This window comes from Salmo salar, chromosome ssa24 (assembly GCF_905237065.1).
Source record: "Salmo salar chromosome ssa24, Ssal_v3.1, whole genome shotgun sequence".
In the NCBI taxonomy this organism is placed as follows: Eukaryota; Metazoa; Chordata; class Actinopteri; order Salmoniformes; family Salmonidae; genus Salmo; species Salmo salar.
In genome coordinates this window covers 21,376,906-21,399,046 of record NC_059465.1, presented here as the reverse complement: position 1 = coordinate 21,399,046, position 22,141 = coordinate 21,376,906, and the positions used below count along the sequence as shown (strand labels likewise).

The window sequence follows — 22,141 nt, the reverse complement described above, 5'->3', positions numbered from 1 at the left end:
GAGCGCAATGGAACAAGGACATCCCAGCCGGCCAAACCCTCCCCTAACCCAGACGATGCTCGGCCAATTGTGCGCCGCTTCATGGGTCTATCGGTCGCGGCCGGCTGCAACACAGGCCGGGATCGAACCCGAGAACCCCACTGCGATGCAGTGCCTTAGACCGGTGCGCCACTTGGGGGGCAGATTTAACTTCTTTAGAAAAACAGCCTGTCTTGTTGGAAACAAACATCATTATGTTGTCATCCAGAGTCACATTTATTTATTTTCCATGCTATAGACGGGTTGGTTGATTAGCAACAAAACTGACGTGTGTACAACAATGGTGCAAAACAGACAGGCTCGGCTTAGATTGTTGACAACATGTAAACTATATTTAGTCTACGATGTTTATTGATAACATAAATAAATTTGCACAATGAGCACTTGTTGTCTCTAAAATACATTGTTACACCGTTACAGTGAATTTGAGCCATATTAGCAAAGACATGACGTTAGTCAAAACACCTCAACTCAAGACATGGTATCAAGAACAAGATCAAACTTGCTGAAATGAGCCACTTACGATTTCCCACATGGTAGTCATCATTGCTAGCTATCTGACCGTCCAGAATCACAACACACGGCCTTCTGCCTCTTGAAGCACGCGCATCGTTTTTGTGACATTGTCAGCGAACCCATCTATATATAGCAGGTTTTTAAAGGACCAAAGAGTGTGGGTCTACTTCATGTTTACATTTTTGCCATGGAAAGAATATTACGATATTGATATCGTCACAGCACTACAATTGACAGGAGCCTAGTGTTTTGTATAGATGTGCACATGTTATGCAAAAAGACATTTAGGCCTACAGTACGTGTGCAGTCTGCACACAGTGCCATAGAATGAGAGAAGCAATTCATGATATCATGTTTCTGACCCGATCATATTTAGCAATATTGTTTGATTGATTATTTTTCGTTTAACTTGATAAAAAAATATATATATATTATAAAAATGTACTGTCCATGGGTTTATGGTGAGAATGTACAGTACATGGCTCAAATGCAATGCAATTTAGTCTGCTATTTCCGGAAAAGTGCAAATATGATCTGTGAGACAGTCCCATGATGTTTATAAAACATTACATTTGAGAGCAGTATAACTGTGAGTGGACATATATTGGAGCTTTATCCAGCTCCTGTGAAAAGTTTGGATGTGTGTAAAACCCTCCATAGTCTAAGATGCCTTGTCTGTATTATACACCCACAGGGAGCAATTATTGTGCCTGTAACTGTATTTAGACATAGCCTATTTAAAACAAGTTGTTGTTTCATAATACCGACTTTTTAGGCCTACTGAATTTAATGTTGCTTATTGACAACATTTGACATGTCTTGTGAGAGAGCCGTTGACAGGGGAGTGTCCAGACTACAGACCCTGCAGAGAGAGCTTGTAGGGGTCAAAGTCTACAAGTGTAGACAGGAGAGACATAGGACAGCCCCCACCACTATTCTGTGGCTTCAGGTACAACCTGTTTCCCATGGCAACAGAACAAGGCACAAAGTCCTTTAAATGCAAACAAATGAGGCATACAAGTTTAGCTCAAGACGCTGCCTACATTGTATGTAGTAATGAGGGGTTACATACTGTAGGTCACTGATAGTATGTATGTAAAATGACAGTGCTAGTCATCTGCTGATGCACAGTACACCATCTTCCATACTGTCAAAGTGCCTTTCCTCTCACAATGGAAAATAAAATTGGGTGCATTTACAATGATTATCTCTCTATTTGTAACTAACAGAGGATTCAGTGTTCTTTCTGAAAGCATATATTCAGACATCATTGCAATTATGGGACCTGCTCAACAAGAGTTTTTCTTTTAGTTTTTTGAGTAGCTGGTTTCATACAAATACACCTAGTAAATGATTATGAATTATCAGATTAGATGTCTACTTTTGAATTATGTCCATATTGCCCAACAGTAACTTAAGGTCCTATCACTAAAAACTGGCTTTAGTTTAGAGGGTTGGGAATGAGTGGAAGCTAAGCCCATTTTACACAGTCCTGAACAGCAGACAATTGCAGCTCTGCCAATACAGGGAGCAGATGAACCAGGGATCTGGGGAACTGAGGAGAGGGGAACCTGGGGGTATCTGAGGGGAACACAGAAATGACATAACAATGTGTAAGAAGCCATTGAGGGTGATCTGGGCCTTTCTGCCAAACTGAGTAAGCTGATACACAATTGATACACAACCATAGACACTAATATAGTCTGGGCTTTTGCTCCCATAAGTCTGGCAATCAATGCAGTAGACTAATACACACTTACATTTTACTTTGTAATGACAGTGTAAGGATTTGTAACCTTGTTAAGACTATTTGCATCTCTTACTGGTCTTCAATGAGACAAATTACCTAAGACTGCACCCTTGTGAACACCTAGTCTAATCCAGTACTGCTGCTCCCAACCTTAATAGTGTAATCAAATTAGAATTCAAAGTTAAAGGGCATCTGTCAGCAGCACACTGTCCTGGATATGCTTGCACAAACACTTGGTGCATTTCTTATTTGGCCCTGCTAGCCTGTTCTTTAGTGTTATTTTAGCTTTCTTTGGCTCAACCAAGACATTGGGGTAGAACCTTGATTTTGTCTCTCACCTTCTAACAAAGCCGACGTGGTCATTTGTGTGAAGTATTCTAGCTCAGGTGCAGCAGTCAGCTATCTATGCCTTGAGACACTTTCTGTTCACCTCAGTTCAGTGTCTGTAAGCAGCTTTATGTCCCCATGGTTTGGCCTGAATTAGGCTTTGCCTGGCCACCAGAGGTCATAGGGTGGGATAAACCACTCTAAAGGGCTGGTCAAATTAAAGGAGGATGTCGGTACACAACATATAGACCTAATGGGTCTCAACTGATGCCAGGCTGATCCACTTCTCCACTGAGGGTTTTATAGACTTGATAAGAAACACACTTCTGGAGAGGCAAAATAGCACATTCTAAATTAAGCATTTCACTGTACTTGTGCATGTGACAATAAAACTTCAACTTGAACAGCGGACGTGTTCTGTTGCACAACATTTGTCTTTTGTCAGGGACCCCGACACGTCCTCTATAAGTTGGACTTTCCCACGAAAAGGCACTTTTGTCTGGAGCGCTCAAACTGAGTGCATGTGGTAGGGAGGAGAAAGATACGACAAAAGGACGAAACCGCGAGGAACGTAGTAGATGAATAGATGACTATACTCTGTCTACACACTCCATCATTGCAGTGGGGAACTGAGGGGTACACATCATTTTGGGGTATTTTGAGCAATGTATAACTTAAATGCGCTTTATGGATTTGGAGAGTATTTTTCTACTGTTCCTTTTTACAGCACTTTGGGTAACTTTGGACACAGCAACACGAAGAAGCGCAAAATAAAAGTCTACACACTCCACACAATGCGTTAGTACTACAGCTAAATCTACTAGGAGCTTTTCCTACAACTTCCCTGGTTGTGTTTAATAACTTCAACTCGAACTTGATATCAGAGTGGAAATGGTGGAACCTTCAGACCTTTTAAGAAGTAGGAAATGCTTCCTCCAATGTCTCTTTTTCCGTTACATCTTGAAATAAGAGTTTGGTCTCAGTACTCCCTCATTGGGTCAGTAAAGTTTAGATTGTTGGCCTAAACCTTTTGCTTTTAAGAATTAGTCTCGTGGGATGTGGAGTGGATGAATTGTTTCCTTTGTTTATGATTTACTAGTAGGTGTGTTCTTTCTTTGCACCTGAGATATGGTCCTCAGTTTGTCAAGTTACCCCCTCAAACCCAGCTGGCCTGTTCTGAGGCCATGGCCCAAGCAGGATTACCCAGGATTACTAAGAAAGTAATATAGCTGCTTATCAGTTCCATCTCTGTCACCACCATCACTGATGGGCCTTGGCTGCTATGCCGATAGGATTTCCTTAGGGTTAGGGTTATGTATTGCCAGATGAGTGGAAGTAGAGAGTAAAACAGATGCATAGTGTCAGGTAGATTTTTCATGAGTATGAGGTACAAATGCACAATATTGTCTGGGTGTGATTCTAGCTGCAAAGCTGTGATCTCAATGGAAATCCTTTTGATCTGAACTTCACCTTATTTTTTCAGGTCTGCTTTCAGTGGGCTTACTACTGGCCTGGCCTGGGGGGGATTATTTCCCTATACATTTCCACCTTTTCACCTCTTAATGTAGGGCTCTTCAAACTGTGCTGCAGCCTACCTGCTGGTATGTCATCCGGCTTGGCCCTGTTCGTTGTCTGCTCCCTTAGCTCTACTGCAAGTGCGTGACACATTTGAATGGGATAAACCGTCCATGTTATTTATAATGCGATCAAAATGGCAAGCATTCCTGTAAACAGAATGTTCTAGAGGGTTAGGGTACAGTATTTGCTGACATGGTTACAACACTTTACTGAGGAGTAGACACAACAGTATTGATAGATTATGGATTTTATGTATGATGGCTCTCTCACAGGTGATGGATGGAAGGGGAGCGGTTTGGTATAGTGCATCTGTCAGCTGGATCAAAGACTGTCAGTCTGCTAGGGCTAAAGAACCCATTTGATTCTGGAGGTTCATTTGTACCTAACCAGGTCAACTCTTACCGTCTAAGACTGAGGAACATATTCAGAGTTGCCAACAACACTGCAGATTGAAATAGATATGTCTATACTATGGTGCTATTGATGCCATATTCAGCAGAAAATGTCTTTCTTTGCTCCCTCTCTTTAATCTCCTTTAGGTTTTCCCAATAAAACTATAAGCGGTTTTGTATCAAATCCATGCAAGAAACAAAAACGTCAATTATATATACTTTAGTACACCTCAATGCTAAATAAGTCATTACCCAACATTTTTAAAACAGTGTAGAAAGTTAGACCTTCTCTAAACAAGTATGCAGAACATTGAACCACACAGTCTGGTAAATCACTAAGGCCCATGGATGAACTGAGCGTTACAGTTGTACTTCAGTCACAAAGGTCAAATCCCTGAATATTTAAATCTACAAAATTAGCAATAACAATCCCTCATCACTCTGTTATAATGGAAACTTTTACTAAATCATAAGTGCCATGTTAGAGAACTAAACTTTTTAGCATCAATGATGCCCTTGTGTCATGATGAAGCACCACTGTGCCAACAGTGCTCCAAGTGAGGATCTCCAGTATCAAACTCATACCCATGTCAAGCAGAAGAAATGAAAGACACAATGCATGGTCTTTCAGAATGAAACCAGTCTCAATAACCATGTGTGGACTGAACTGGTGACTCATTCAGAGTATGAAGTAAGAAATTATACATCATATTTTGTTGTTTTTTTGCCTTCATCCACGTTGGGGGATGGGACCCCCAGTTGCAATAGTAGCAGATGCTGTTCTGATTTATCAGTTTTCAAACATAAAGAAAAAGATCATGTGTAGCAGTCAGGCTTATATTTGCATCCAATACATAAGTAAAGAATAAGAATGAAATCAAATATCAAAAAAACATTTCTGAAATGGTTACTTTAGAGCTCAATTAAGTAACTAGATGGTTTGTTTACATGGGTGTCTATGTCATAGTCTCCATATCAGGCAAAAACAGGTGCCTCTATTGTCTGATGTGCAGTCACGTGGACTGATAGGACCCAACCTCTATAAGAAATTACCATTCTGCTGTGATTGATTGACCATTGTTCTCTGTATGCATTAACGTAATGCATTAATTAATCTTAATTTGTTGAAGGCTATGAATAATCTGCCTGGTTCTAAACGTTCACTTACAGTAAATGCTAACGCACGCTTAAGAAATCATCCATCTGTAATTTCCAGTGGATAAAGAAACATGTCACGAGCTAAATAATCAATAAGAACAGACGTCAACACAATGCACTACAGGAGATATTCTGCTTGTCAGACTGTTTCCATGGTCGGTTGAATATTCGAGACAAAAGTATAGCCTACAACGGCATAATTTTTGTCTAGACTAAAACTAGAATGAGGAATTGTGTGTTTTTGAAATAATAACATTTAATATAATAGTATATTGTAAGTTACATTTGCATTAAAAGTGGACCCCGTGTGAAACTCACAGAGGCTGTTATTCACATGTAGGTTGCGCCCGATTTAAAAGTACCTTTACCTTGCTTGAGGCACTTCTCTGACTTGACCAGAATCAAATCAGTCCATCAGGTCCTTTGCTTTTTTCAGCATGCAGGTTGACGTATTTGGGCTTTCATTAGTTACTCTAAAGTTTTAAAAGGATGCCTTAAAAATGCAGGTGTTCGAAAAAGGCAGGTGGTCGCATAGTTTATAAAAGCGTGGCAGACTGTGTCACGCGCGCCACATGATCGTTGTTAAACACAACCAGGGAACTTGTAGGAAAAGCTCCTAGTAGATTTAGCTGTAGCACTATCTCATTCAATTCTCAGCTTTTAAATCCCATATAAAGATAGAGAAAAACCTAAGAAGTACCTAGATTGGTTTAGAATCCTTCAAAAGTTTCCGAGCATTATTTTATATTGCTCTTCTTCGTGTTGCTTTGTCCAAAGTTACCCAAAGTGTTGTAAAAAGGAGCAGTAGAAAAATACTATCCGAATCCATAAAGCGCATTTAAATTATACGTTGCTCAAAAATTCCCCACTGCAATGACGGAGTGTGTAGACAGAATACAGTCGTCTATTCATCTACTACGTTTCTCGCGGTTTCGTCCCTTCGTCGTATCTTTCTTCTCCTCCCTACCACATGCACTCAGTTTGAGCGCTTCAGACAAAAGCGCCTTTTCGTGGGAAAGTCCAACTCATAGAGGACGTGTCGGGGTCCCTTACAAAAGACAAATGTTATGCAACGGAACACGTCCGTAGACAAAGGCAATGTAATGTTGCATATCCACCAGTTATACATTTTTTTAAATGATCAAAATGTTATCCAAAAGTCCTTGCATTAAGCTTTTGTTCTCCTCCATGTGTCTTTCCATGTATATTAAATTATTAATAAAGCCGTTATTACTGGGAGAAAATAGGCTACTTTGTCACAAAAGTTACAATAAATTTCCTTCACCATACATTTGCCAATCAATATGGGAGTGGGATAGTTTTCCTTTGAACAAATGCAACAGTGTTGTCCCTCAAAGAACTACATGTAATGTCTGTGAGCTTTGCTTTGTTTGGGGTCTGCAGTGGTTGTGGTAAACTGATCCTAGACCTGCCCAAGTAGCAACCCCCTACTCAGTTGATTTAGGAAAAACTTCTGAAGACTTGCTACACTACCAGTAGCACCATTGACCCAGAAAATATCCAATAATAACAGCTCTCACACTCACAGATATTACACTTTTTGTTCAGACAACATCAATGGTTGTCTGTAGAATATATATATATATATATATAATTATTTTTTTTACCCACAAAGTAAACTTTGGCACACCACAGAGGGGTGTGAGTTGACACAAAAGTGGAGAGTAGTTCATGATACAGTCTTTATTGGAGCTGGTGCTCAACCATAAATGCCTTTACATTCAATATATGGATACACTACGGACTTCATTGCAAGTGACAATGCCTTTCAAACTCAGCCAGTGGAAAACTGCACCAAACACTATATTGTTGCGCGACTATTTTTCCTTCTTGACTCTCACAGGCCTAGCAGCACACCATATGGAGATCAAAGGATTGGCATTAATCACATAAAATACTCCTACCAGGAACTCTCCAGCAAAGCATAAGTGAAATTTCAACAGAAAAACAAAGAGTCAACTTTCAAGTTCAGCCATAATATCTCAAACTCATGGTTCTGTTGGGGTACCAACCAGAGTGAGAGTAAATGTATTTATGGTTACACTGATCAGGTCTTTCAGTTGGACAATACCATTAAACTCATGCCTCCCTTACAGCACAGCTATGTATTTTATCAGAAATGATGTCCTTCCCTTTTATAGATATGTGTGGGTATACCTACACGAGGCCAAAACTATGGGAATAAATAAACCAAATTTGCTCTATACCTCAAACTGCAAATCATGTGGGTAAAAAAATGCCTCCTACAATCACATTTCCAATTGATCAGTCAACTAAAAATCAAGGGTGGTCTACAGTGATAGCTGGGATGAGAGTGGCTGAGAGGTGGGATTAAATAGCTCATGTTCGGTTATGTATTATTGTTATGTGATTGCTGTATATAAAAGTGCCATGTATGTAAAATGTATATGTAAAATGTATGCATATGTAGCAAAAAAGCAAAAAATGTCATGAAATAAATACAAATGTGCATGTTTTTTGTTAGAAACAATAACACAAACCAATCTAAATATAGTAGTCATTCATAATGAAGTATGGTGGTAATCCAGTCCAAAAACTAAAAGTGAACGGACATTACATGATGAACATAAACATCAAAAGGACATCTGCTTTAGGACTACCCTTGATCCTAGTCTGTTTACTGTATTCAACAGTGTTATATGAAAATAACAAAGGAGTTGCCTCAGTTAGGAGTGGCTCAGTCATCAAAGTCTGGGATATCATCGTAGGAGTAACCACGGTAGCCCTTCGATGCATAGTAAGCTATCCGCAGGTGATAGAATCCAGGAAGGAAAACCAGGATTCCAATGATGAGAACAGGCACAGTCCGGTCAGCATGCTGAAATAAATGAACAAAAAAAATATACCTAAGGAACACATTGGAATGTGTCAAAGCTAATTATGTGAAATCTATTTGTTGTGCTGTTGTAAAACATGACAAGAATGTACAGCTGGACTCAAAGTTCATACTCACTGTGACTTCAAAGTATCCTGCCAATAGGAGGGCTCCAATGGTGATCAAAAGAGAGCCAATCAAGAAGAGGACAGTGGCCAGTGCAATGGCTTTGTATGGGACCTTTGGTGGGCTCTTTTGGAACTGGGGGGGTCAAACATGACTTCATAACAACATACCACAGAAGCTCAATAAATGTAATGGTACATTTTTGTATCACCAAACCATCCCAAAAGCTTTTTTTCAATACTGATATGAAAACATGATTCTATATACAGGGTTGTTTGGTGCAATAACAACATTGGACTATGTCTATAGGCTACATAATCCCATAATTACCTTGGCAGTTCATTTCAAATAAAACTAAGCCTATATAGATTCTATTCCAACCCTACCAGGCCCATTCTAGCACACTAAAGCCCTTACCTGCAGGTCAATGTAGCCGTCATCATCATTGGCTAATTTGGAGTACCTGGCCTTTGTGTTAAGTATTCCTTGTCTTAAACTGCTGCGAGCGTTCATCTTTACTTTAAATTACTTGCTAAAACTGTTGCATTGTTCTGTTACATTGGCAGCCGGTACATTGTATCATTTCATATTGAGAAATGCTACAATGATGACACTTGCCTATTCAGATACACTGTTGTCAACTTGTAACGAACGTGTTAATCAGTATGTCAGCTCCTCTCGACTCCCTATAATTAGCCTATGTTGCAACCAAATGAAAATAGAAAGAGGGATACCGCCTTTTCAGATCAGGAGTTAGAACATAAACATAACATTTTGTTGCAATAAAAACGTCCGCACTCATGCCCTCTTCCTTGTTTAGTCTGTACAGCGCCTGCGCAATGCTCTGAACGTCCCTTAACTGGAATGGAAGTGGGCTAGTCTACCACTAAGGGGCGATGCCGTATCACATCTGAAAAACAAGTTGGTACAGCTCAAGTGGACCACAAAACATGTAGGCTAGGAGACGGTCATGAAAGTATCTGTCTTTTCATAAAATCAATAGATCTATCACGTGTAAGTCCACATATTGTAATAGTGACACTGATGTTAGATAGTTAGCGCTCTTATATTCTGTATTTTGTGATTTTGTAGTGATTTAGTGTAGCTTTTTCTGCATCCTCTTCCCATGCATTGTTTACTTTAGCCCATTCATAGAAGCTACCTTCAGCGCCTATTGATGAAGGTATCTTCTTCCCGGGGACTTTTGCTAAGAGCCCCGACACCTGCTCAAAACAATCATCGCTTGCAGAATGCTTTTTGAAACATAAGGAACGTACACTGAGTGTACAAAACATAAGGAACACCTTATGACAGACTGAACAGGTGAATCCAGGTGAAAGCTATGATCTGGTATTAATGTCACTTGTTAAAGCCACTTCAATCAGTGTAGAATAGGAAGGGGAGGAGATAGGTTAAATAAGGAATTTTAAGCCTTGAGACAATGGATTGTGTATGTGTGCCATTCAGAGGGTAAGACAAAAGATTTAAGTGTCTTTGAAGAAAGTATGGTAGTAAGTGTCAGGTGGCCTGGTTTGTGTCAAGAACTGCAACACTGCTTGGTTTTTCCGTTCAATCAATCAATGATGTATTTATTGAGCCCTTTTTACAACTGCAGTTGTCAAACTGACAACTGAGGCTAAAACCCCAGAGAGCAAGCAATGCAGATGTGATCAACAGTTTCCTGTGTATCAAGAATGGTCCACCACAGCAAAAGGGGGTGCAACTCAATGCTAGGAAGGTGTTCCTAATTCTTGGTACACTCAGTGTATTTTTCATATCAGCGAGAAATAATAATAAAAAGAAAAGGTTAAATTACTACACACACCTTTTATAGGGTTAGGGTTAGTGTTCCCACATGGCCATATCTCCATGTTACAGTGCTTGTTTACGGAAAACTGACAGAAGACAGAAGTGTGCTCCGAACACCTGTGTGTAAGCGTAACTGGGGAGTAAGTGTAGTTCGTCAACTGGAGGCACACACCGTGTATGGTTCTGTGAAAATCTGCTACAGTAAGTGTATCTTGTTTATTTGAAAATGTATTTCTCTCTGATATGAAAGATAAAGGCCATATGTTTCAAAAAACATTTTGCAAGTGATGATTATTGACATTTCTAAATGTTAAAACACAGTGTCTGAATTGTAGTTCACACAGAGCCAGCCATGGGCGAAGCTAACTTCTGAAAACCATACAGAGAGAAGGGTTTTCTAGAGCTATGCTACTTATACCCTGGCTACACCTTGAGGTAGTTGTCAGATTGTACATGATTATACTGTGCATGTTCACAGCATAGTGCGTAGTCTTGACTCGTGTCTTTTGTGAGCATATGAAAAGAAACCAAACCAACAGATGGTAACTGGGAGGGCTTTTGCAACAGTTCACCTAACATGACTCTTGATATGCTTCCAGACCTCCAGCTACTGCATCTGTCACTTCCTGTTGTTTGTGCGAATACGATTAAGAAGGTCTGTTGAAATAACAATCAAAACTATCCAGGGATCACCTCCCACCCCTACACAGTTGCACAGAAGTCTTTGTAACTAAACACGAAATGGTATAAAATCCATGTTAGACATAAATTTTCATTTTAGTCATTTAGCAGACGCTCTTATCCAGAGCGACTTACAGTAGTGAATGCATACATTTCAATTCATATTTTATTTTTTTCCCCCCATACTGCCCCCCCATGGGAATCGAACCCACAACCCTGGCGTTGCAAACACCATTGCAAACACCATGCTCTACCAACTGAGCCACAGGGATGACAGCACATCACATTGAATTGGCAATCATTGTTATCTGAAATTATTATCTAATATGGTTATCTCATATATCATCCTTTGCCTTGAGGCTTGTACTCAAATATAGATTTCTGTGCATAAATATAGCCTTCAGGACCATCCCATCAGGACTACCTAGTCTAACGACTCCTGGCTGTCTCCGTCCCAAGTCCACTTGGTCCTGATCCAGTTTCTGCTGTTCTGCCTGCGGCTATGGAACCCTGACCTGTTCACCAGACCTGCTACCTTATCCCGGACCTGCTGTTTAGACTCTCTCTCTCTCTCTCTCTCTCTCTCTCTCTCTCTCTCTCTCTCTCTCTCTCTCTCTCTCTCTCTCTCTCTCTCTCTCTCTCTCTCTCTCACCTCTGAATTCTCGGCTATGGAGGGCAAACTGACATTTACTCCTGAGGTGCTGACCTGTTGCACCCTCTATAACCACTGTGATTATTATTTGTCCCTGTTGGTCATCTATGAACATTTGAACATCTTCAAGAACAATCTAGCCTTGATTGCCATGTATTCTTATCTCCACCGGCACAGCCAGAAGAGGACTGGTCACCCCTCAGAGCCTGGTTCCTCTCTAGGTTTCTTCTTAGGTTCCTGCCTTTCTAGGGAGTTTGTCCTAGCCGCCGTGCTTCTACATCTACATTGCTTGCTGTTTGGGGTTTTAGGCTGGGTTTCTGTATAAGCACTTTGTGACATCTGCTGATGTAAAAAGGTCTTTATTGTTTTATATACTTCACAGTGTTTCACTGCTTTGTTTCCATCTCTGTGTCCTAATAGACATACATTGAGTGTACCAAACATTAGGAATACCTTCCTAATATTGAGTTGCAACCTCTTTTGCCTTCAGAACAGCCTCAATTCGCCGGGGCATGGACTCTACAATGTGTGGTAAACGTTCCACAGGGATGCTGGTCCATGTTGACTCCAATTCTTTTCACAGTTGTGTCAAGTTGGATGGATGTCCTTTGGGTGGTGGACCATTCTTGATACACACAGGAAACTGTTGAGCCTGAATAACCCAGCAGCATTGCAGTTCTTGACACACTCAAACCATTGCGCCTGGAAACCTACTACTATACCCCGTTCACCCTCTGAATGGCACACACACAATTCATGTCTCAAGGCTTAAAAATCCTTTAACCTGTCTCTTCCCCTTCACCTACACTGATTGAAGTGGTTTTAACAGGTGACATCAATAAGGGATCATAGCTTTCACCTGGTCAGTCTATGTCATGGAAAGAGCCGGTGTTCCTAATGTTTTGTCCACTCAGTGTACGTACTTACTGAGGTGCATTACATTTGCACCATCCACTCCCATGCTGTATGTCTGTTTTCATCAAATTGCCTCAGAATAAACAAAACTCTGCAGGGTCAATCTTGTCCAGAACACTGTGGTCTATAAAATGACATATCGCCCTAGATCAATAGCCCTTTAGAACATTCATGAATTGTGATACAAGAAGTTGACTTTTTCAATTAATGGTGATATTGGGTCAAAAAAACAATTAAAGGCCATCCACTTCTTAGAAGATGTTGCTCGTGTTTACCATGGCTCTGTCTCAGAGAGTGTTTAACAGACTACAAACCATTTGATTATCCATCCAGTGTCCGTGCAATAAGAGCTGTGCCTGATGACTCTGCACAGGTCAATAAAGTGGATACGCGGTCTGAGAAGAGAAAGCAGAGAAGGTCAGAGGCAGACAGTCTATTCAGGTTATCTGATGATTCTTATCAGGTAGCAGAATGACATCAATGTTATTTTTACCCTCTACAGTGTGGTGTGTTCAGGGAGATTAGAAACAGAAGCACACCAGGTAACTTGTACAAAAGCTGTGATGACATTGTGTATGAAGGTTCATCTGGTTGTGACTATGGTTGTCTGACTGATTCTCCCTGCAATGGATTGTCATCTCTCTGGTCACGCACAGCAATGACCTGGATGGCACATAAAGCAGTACTGCACACCTTTTACCCTCTGATTAATAATTAATGTAGTTGCAGTTGATCGAGGGTAATTGTCTTCCTTCCCTGAAAATTGCTTTATTCCCAGCTAGTAAATACTGTTCTGAGAATCATATGTTTTTTAATGCTTGGTGAGAGCGTGGTTGTCCTATGGTTATTTTGCACACAACCTTCCCACAACGTTCTGGGAATGGTGCAGGATACCCAGCTAGCACATAACATTGTGAGGTGGGAATTTCAGTATTTCAGCATAACGTTTCCTATGGGTTTCCTCATAGTTCTATTTTAAAAAATGTTCTCAAATTGTTCTCAGAACGTTAAGAAACAATGTTCTTCTGTGGGAATTTCAGTATTTCAGCATAACATTTTCTGAAGGTTTCCTCATGTTCTTAGAACATTAAGAAAACCTTCCATAAAAACCACAATAAATCATTAGTAGTGTTTAAATAATGTTGTACGAATTTTAATTAAAAACATATACATTCTGTTCTGTGTCACCAAAACTCTGTCTATCCTCTATCTTGTTAAGTGTGTTCAGGTGTGTTGGCTGCACCCACTAATTGGCCACACCTGATCTTAATGAGTGCTTGTTTCCTTTGAAATGGGGTCTGTTTGAATAGACTAAAATGAACAGCTTTGTATGAGTAAAAAAAATATCATGCTAGCTCCATCCTGGTGGCGCAGTGGACTAATTCCATGGATAGACAACAGAAGATCATGGTTTAAATCTCACTGATGACGTACCAAAATAAAAAATAAATGTTTGCATAATTAAAGCCTACCATGTGTCCTCTCTGTGCTTGGAGTTTTAAACAGTTAACCTAAGCTAGCAGTGTTATTAAGTCTTATTGAAATATGTTCTCAGAACATTATTTAATTACCTTAAAATAACCTGTAATTTCCCATCTCAGAATGTTAATAAAACCTCACAGGACAACTTTCAGGAAATCGTAGTAAAATGTTCTCAGAACCTCCCTGCAACCTAAAAATATACGTTCCCAGAACAGGCAAAATGTTCACTTCCGTTCTCAGAACGTTTAAAAAACTTCACATTTTACTGCTCAGGACACTTATAGCTTCATTCCCCGAACCAATGGGAAAGCAAAAACAGACATTCCCACAACTTCCAAGGAACCAAATGTGCTAGCTGGGTTATTCACATTTCCCCTCTGGTCCTGGGAAAATTGGACCATCGCATAGACAAAATAGAGAGCCCCCTGTAGGCAGGAGTGTCTGATAGCAACCTCACCATACAGCCCTCCAGCAAGGTAGCTGGGAAACAGTGATATGAGCACTTTGTCAGGGTCACGCACAGCATTCATGGAGTAAATGCTCAGTAGATTATGAATAATCTTACGGATAAATGTGCTTTAGCAAAACAGGGGAGATATTATTTCAATATCTGAGGAAACCTGTTCCAGCTCTGCTGTTATACTCATCAGTGTTGCTTTATATGAAATACATTAATATCTTGTCTGAAAAGGTATTTGAATCTTGAAGATGCTTAGCTAATTACTCTGTGATAACACAACATATGGCTAGAGTTCAGCGTAACCTTGGGAATACTTCATTGATAAGGATGTGATGAAAATGTTACTTTGAACATTTGAACAAGGGAATTTCAATTGGAAAAATATTGCTCCTGGTGTTTAGTGAGACACTAAAGACACTGAAACACATCAATATGGTTACATGATAAAACTTGATAAAGATGTGTGAAACCAAGCTCTAAATTGCTCAAGAGTTAGTTTGTCAACATCTAAAATAGTTTGTCCGAAGGAGACATGGAGTGTTGTCATTTTAGATGATAACCACTAGAGCATAATTCCCCAACTGTCAGTTATAGCATAATACCAGATGAACATAGCCCTGGGGATGTGTGTGTGTGTGTGTGTGTGTGTGTGTGTGTGTGTGTGTGTGTGTGTGTGTGTGTGTGTGTGTGTGTGTGTGTGTGTGTGTGTGTGTGTGTGTGTGTGTGTGTGTGTGTGTGTGTGTGTGTGTGTGTGTGGTATCATCCCTCCGTATCCCAGGGCGTGACATAGCACAGCAGTCAGGGAGCTGCAGCAGGGCCATCATTAGAGTCCTGTTTGGGGGCAGAGTTCCATCAGCTAAAAAAATTAAAGCCGACTTCATTACAGCAATTCCGAGAGAGGCTTGACCGCTGGCTTGACCATTAGACCACTTCAGCGTCATACTATTGCCCTGTGCCGGTCTGCTGTCACTTTACATTCACTGCTGGGCCCCAGACAACAATCGATGTGGCATTCTGTGTGTCTGACACGTATGCTAAGTTTAGGTGGGTATAGAACAGTATGACAACAATAATGACCCTTTCCTTCCCCATAGATGTCATTACATAGGCTACATGGAACATGATGATTTTTAAATTCCTCTTAAAGGGATAGAAAAGGTGATCTTACCGAAAGTGATTGGTTCACAGAGAGTGAGATACTGAGACACTGTTTTGCCATCTGTATATCTTTTGGTACTTTTTAGTGATAGCCAATTGGTAGTTACAGTCTTGTCCCATCACTGCAACTCCCTTACAGACTCAGGAGAGGAGAAGGTCGAGAACCATGCGTCCTCTGAAACACGACCCCGCCAAGCCGCACTGCTTCTTGACACACTGCCGTACGGCTGGCGACCAAAGTCAGCTGTGCACGCGCCCGGCTGCCACAAGGAGTCGCTGGAGCACGATGGGACAAGGACATCCAAGCCAGTCAAACCCTCCCCTAACCCGGATGACACTGGGCCAATTGTGCACCGCCTCATGGGTCTCTCGGTCATGGCAAGCTGCGACACAGCCTGGGATCAAACACGGATCTGTAGTGACGCTTCAAGCACTGCAATGCAGTGCCTTAGACCGTTGTGCCACTTGGGAGGCGGATTTAACTTCTTTAGGAAAACAGCCTGTTTTGTTAGAAACAAACATCATTGTATTTCATGTATTTCTAACCTGTTGAATATTATCTGACATGAAAATGTTGGTTCTCAAAATCAACATGCAAGAATTTCCTCCTCATCTTCCATCTGTCTGCCCATGTCAGCCTTGAATTCACTTGAACCACTGATGCATCAAAGCCTGTCTTTTTTTTCTACCTGAAATGTTTTTGTGTGTGGGTGGATGATTGGCTGGTGTGGTAACAAACTTCATCAGTTTCAATAAGGCTTCTTCCTCGGTTCAAAGGGATGACTAGACTGTCACCTTCCTGTATACATGTGAAGACCCAGGTATCTATAAGAGGCTGCAGGACAGATGTACATGATCATACAATGTCTCTGTTTGGTTTTATATGAATCTGTCATCTCCTCATACTGTAAAAGGCTCTTGCTATTGGAACTGGATGGCATAATTTTTTGTCAGTAAATCCATAGATGGTTGTGTGCTCCAACCCATTAATAATTGTGTTTGAAATACGTACAGTTAAAGTCGGAAGTTTACATACACTTAGGTTGGAGTCATTAAAACTCGTTTTTCAACCACTCCACAAATTTCTTGTTAACAAACTATAGTTTTGGCACATCAGTTAGGACATCTACTTTGTGCATGACACAAGTAATTTTTCCAACAATTGTTTACAGACAGATTATTTCACTTTCACCCTGTATCACATTTCCAGTGGGTCAGAAGTTAACATACACTAAGTTGACTGTGCCTTTAAACAGCTTGGAAAATTCCAGAAAATGATGTCATGGCTTTAGAAGCTTCTGTTAGGCTAATTGACATAATTTGAGTCAATTGGAGGTGTACCTGTGGATATATTTCAAGGCCTACCTTCAAACTCAGTGCCTCTTTGCTTAACATCATGGGAAAATCAAAAGAAATCAGCCAAGACCTCAGAAAAAAAATTGTAGACCTCCACAAGTCTGGTTCATCCTTGGGAGCAATTTCCAAAATGCCTGAAGGTACCATGTTCATCTGTAAAAACAATAGTACGCAAGTATAAACACCATGCGACCACGCAGCCGTCATACCGCTCAGGGAGGAGTCACGTTCTGTCTCCTAGAGATGAACGTACTTTGGTGAGAAAAGTGCAAATCAATCCCAGAACAGCAGCAAAGGACCTTGAGAAGATGCTGGAGGAAACAGGTACAAAAGTATGTATATCCACAGTAAAACGAGTCCTATATTGGCATAACCTGAAAGGCCGCTCAGCAAGGAAGAAGCCACTGCTCCAAAACCGCCATAAAAAAGCCAGACTATGGTTTGCAACTGCACATGGTGACGAAGATCGTACTTTTTGGAGAAATGTCCTCTGGTCTGATGAAACAAAAATAGAACTGTTTGGCCATAATGACCATCGTTATGTTTGGAGGAGAAAGGGGGAGGCTTGCAAGCCGAAGAACACCATCCCAACCGTGAAGCACGGGGGTGGCAGCATCATGTTGTGGGGGTGCTGTGCTGCAGGAGTGCGGGTGCACTTCACAAAATAGATGGCATCATGAGGTAGGAAAATGATGTGGATATATTGAAGCAACATCTCAAGACATCAGTCAGGAAGTTAAAGGTTGGTCACAAATGGGTCTTCCAAATGAACAATGACCCCAAGCATACTTCCAAAGTTGTGGCAAAATGGCTTAAGGACAACAAAGTCAAGGTGTTGGAGTGGCCATCACAAAGCCTTGATATCAATCCTATAGAAAAGTTGTGGGCAGAACTGAAAAAACATGTCAGGAGGCTCTGTCAGGAGGAATGGGCCAAAATGTACCCAACTTATTGTGGGAAGCTTGTGGAAGAACGTTTGACCCAAGTTAAACAATTTAAAGGCAATGCTACCAAATACTAATTGAGTGTATGTAAACTTTTGACCCACTGGGAATGTGATGAAAGAAATAAAAGCTGAAATAAATCATTCTCTCTACTATTATTCTGACATTTCACATTCTTAAAATAAAGTGGTGATCCTAACTGACCTAAAACAGGGAATTTTTACTAGGATCAAATGTCAGGAATTGTGAAAAACTGAGTTTAAATGTGTTTGGCTAAGGTGTATGTAAACTTCCGACTTCAACTCTATGTGAAATTTGAGTAGTTGTCATCAAGGAACTTGCAATATATTTCATCTAAAATAACAACATCCCCAGCTAACACATAATGTTCTAACAGCCATATGTTTTTTAGAGCTTGGTGAGAGCGTAGTTGTCATATGTTTATTTTGCACACAAACTTCCCACAACTTTATGTGAATGGTGCAGGATAGTAGCTTGGCTTTGGAACATTCTCAGCACATTTAAGGAACTTGACAAAACAAAAATTGTTGGTATTTCATTACTTAAACAGAACGTTTCCGCAGAACGTTTCCGTTTTGGCAATGTTCAAGGAATGTTCTCCAACTGGTTTGACATTGGGAATGTTTTCAAAAAGTTGAGAGAATGTTAATAAATAATGTTATTCTGTGGGAATTTCAGTACATCAGCATAACGTTTCCTCATGGTTCTAAGTCATGTTCTTAAATTGTTCCGAGAACGTTAATAAAACTTTCCATAAAAACCAAAAGAAAACTTTAGTAATGTTCACAGAACATTCTGAGAAAGCTATTTAAAAACATATACATGCCGTTCACAGCATTAACAAAACACTATCTTCTATCCTTTTGTATATATTTTTGTATATAATAACCCCTTGTAATAAAGCATTTATAATAGAATAGTAAATCATTTATTCATAATCTAGTTATTCACACATAAACAACTTTTGAAGTACAAAATAATGATTCATAAGATCATTTATAAGATGTTTAAAATAGGTCCTCATAAACCATTTACTAATCATTAGTTAAGTATTTTTATGTGGTCTCATCTGAAGTTAGGGATATTTTATAAACTGTCATCATGGCAAAGGGTGGCTACTTTGAAGAATCTTAAATATAACATATATTTTGATTTGTTTAACACTTTTTTGGTTACTACATATGTGTTATTTCATAGTTTTGATGTCTTCACTATCATTCTACAATGTAGAAAATAGTAAAAATAAAGGAAAATTCATGAGTAGGTGTGTCAAAACTTTTGACTGTTACTGTATATAAAAAATGTTATTGGCCAATCCACCACCCCCATCTTTGGAAGACACAAAGAACTTTGCTTTTAGAACTTTGTTGTTGTTGTTACATGCACATTCTACACACATTTGACATACATGGTACTTATTTACACAATAGTTACATAGCAAAAATCTACTTATTTGATTTACATTACATCTGGATGGATAGTACTTAAATATATTCGGTATACATTATATATAGTGTTTTCAGTCATAACTTTAGATCACGAGCTTTTAATCCCACCCTTCTCTATGTTCTATCTTGTTAAGTGTGTTCAGGTGTGTTGCCCATGCCCACTAATCAGCCACACCTGATCTTAATGAGTTCTTGTCTCCTTTGAAATGAGTCTGTTTGAATAGGCTAAAATGAACAGCTTTGTATGCTTTAAAAAAATATGGCATGCTAGCTCCATCCTGGTGGCACAGTGGACTAATTCCATTGATAGAAAACATATAGGTTGTAGGTTTGAATCATACTGAGGCTGTTACAATTAAAATAAATGTGTTTAATGCCTAGGAAATTAATTTCCAGGTGTCCTATCTGTGCTTGGAGTTCAAAAAGTTAACCCAAAATAAGCTAGCAGTGTTATTAAAAATCTTATTGAAACAGTCAGGGAAAGATTTAAGGAAGTTATTCAAAAACCTCCAAATAACCTATAATTTCCATTCTCAGAGAATTAATAAAGGCTGTCATTGTAAATAAGAATTTGTTCTTAACTGACTTGCCTAGTTAAATAAAGGTTAAATAAAACAAGTAGAAAATACAGGAAAACGTTCAAGGAACCAGAGTAAAACATTCTCAGAACCTCCCTGCAACCTAAAAATAAACATTCCCAGAAGAGGCAAAATTTCAGTTTTACTGGTCAGGAAATGTATGACTTCATTCCCACAACCGTTGTGAAACCAAAAACATCTGTACCCACAACTTCCAATGAACCAAATGTTCTAGCTGGGTCTCTAAGGGAAGTCATTAAGGTGAGTGTCAGCGTAAATGGCAATATTTGTAGGAATGTTTAGACAAGATATGTCCCTAAATTTTAAGTGTAACGTGCTCTACCTGTCTAATTTAATTGATTTTAGAATTGTCAAAACTCAGCAGTCTGCCCTGGTGTCTGAAAGGCTCAGACTGATAATTGCCATTCTGACAGGTCTTTTACAGATGGATCTTGACAAGATGCACACACAGACAGACAGAGAGAGGTGGTGGAAAGGGAGGGAAAGAGATACAATCTGTATTAGTAATAGTCCGCTATTGTTCTAACATTTAGAGAAATCTCTCATCTCTAACCAAATAAATCTCTCTTTTTTTGACATGTGTTCGTATTCCATCATTCAATAATATCACATGATAATATCACATCAGTGAAATTAAATGGCAGATGTGCAGGAAGGAAGGGTCAGACCAGATTTACTCTGGATGATCCCAAATGTGCAACCCAAATGTTGTCATTGTGAAATATGTTTACTGTAGATAACTACCATTGCTAGTAATTTTGAGTGGTGATTAACAACTAGGAGTTGTCATGGTTATGTAAGTGTTAGGAGGGGAAAGTGAATCTTCCCAAAGCAGTAGCAGCAGGTACTGAGAGGCGGTTCATTGCTCATCTGCCAGGAGAAAGAGGATTCCCAAAGCTTTGCTATGATAGCGTCCTAAAGGCTTGGGTTGGTGTTGAATCTTTATGAGTTTGAAAACAAACAAGCTATGAACAGTTTACAATGGATGAGAATGAGAGAGAGTGTTGATGGTATCCTCTATTAAATTATTAAATATACAGACTACAAATTCTGATTGGCTATACTTAAACTCTTTAACATCATCCTTGGCTCTAGCCTCTTCCCCAATATTTGGAGCAAAGGACTGATCACCTCAATCCACAAAAATGGAGACAGATTTGACCCCAATAACTACCGTGGGATATGCGTCAACAGCAACCTTGGGAAAATCCTCTGCATTATCATAAGCAGCAGACTCGTACAGTTCCTCAGTAAAAACAATGTAATGAGCAAATGTCAAATTGGCTTTTTACCAAATTACCGTACGACAGACCACGTATTCACCCTGCACACCACAATTGACAAACAAACAAACCAAACCAAAGGGAAAGTCTTCTCATGCTTTGTTGATTTAAAAAAAGTTTTCAACTCAATTTGGCATGAGAGTCTGCTATAGAAATTGATGGAAAGTGGTGTTGGGGGGAAAACATACAACATTATAAAATCCATGAACACAAAGTGTGCGGTTAAAATTGGCAAAAAAACACAAATGTCTTGCCACAGGGCTGTGGGGTGAGACAGGGATGCAGCTTAAGCCCCACCCTCTTCAACATATATATCAACGAATTGGCGAGGGCACTCAAACAGTATGCAGCACCCGGCCTCATCCTACTAGAATCTGAAGTCAAATGTCTACTGTTTGCTGATGATCTGGTGCTTCTGTCCCTAACCAAGGAGGGCCTACAGCGGAACCTAGATCTTCTGCACAGATTCTGTCAGCCCTGGGCCCTGACAGTAAATCTCAGTAAGACAAAAATAATGGTGTTCCAAAAAAGGTCCAGTTGGCAGGACCACAAATACTAATTCCATCTAGACACCATTGTCCTAGAGCACA

General features: G+C 39.8%; 2 protein-coding genes across 5 annotated transcripts in view; both read right to left on the bottom strand.

Moving 5' to 3' along the window:
* Nucleotides 1-7,079, bottom strand: part of LOC106585552 (protein turtle homolog A) — a 68,834-nt gene extending 61,755 nt beyond the window's left edge. The window contains exon 1 of one of the 4 annotated variants that reach the window (XR_001323973.2): nt 6,129-7,079. The gene's annotated coding sequence lies outside the window, so the exon portion shown is untranslated. The remainder of the gene's footprint in view (nt 1-6,128) is intronic. The other 3 variants (XM_014171898.2, XM_014171895.2, XM_014171896.2) reach the window with 3 other exon arrangements.
* Nucleotides 7,080-7,449: 370 nt separating this feature from the next.
* On the bottom strand, nt 7,450-9,585 carry LOC106585554 (transmembrane protein 230). Its single transcript, XM_014171905.2, has 3 exons — nt 9,161-9,585; nt 8,756-8,878; nt 7,450-8,620 (listed from the first exon to the last, which is right to left on the bottom strand). Exons 1-3 carry the CDS (start codon nt 9,254-9,256, stop codon nt 8,480-8,482), a joined length of 360 nt encoding a protein of 119 aa, XP_014027380.1. The 5' UTR covers nt 9,257-9,585; the 3' UTR covers nt 7,450-8,479.
* Nucleotides 9,586-22,141: the final 12,556 nt, after the last annotated feature.

Bases quoted from the DNA above. Each gene is read 5' to 3' on its own strand.
- LOC106585554 (XM_014171905.2), bottom strand. From the start codon at position 9,256: ATGAACGCTCGCAGCAGTTTAAGACAAGGAATACTTAACACAAAGGCC. The intron at 8,879-9,160 runs GTAAGGGCTTTA...TGACCCCCCCAG, and splicing joins ACGGCTACATTGACCTGCAG to TTCCAAAAGAGCCCACCAAA. The intron at 8,621-8,755 runs GTGAGTATGAAC...CATTTATTTCAG, and splicing joins CAGGATACTTTGAAGTCACA to CATGCTGACCGGACTGTGCC.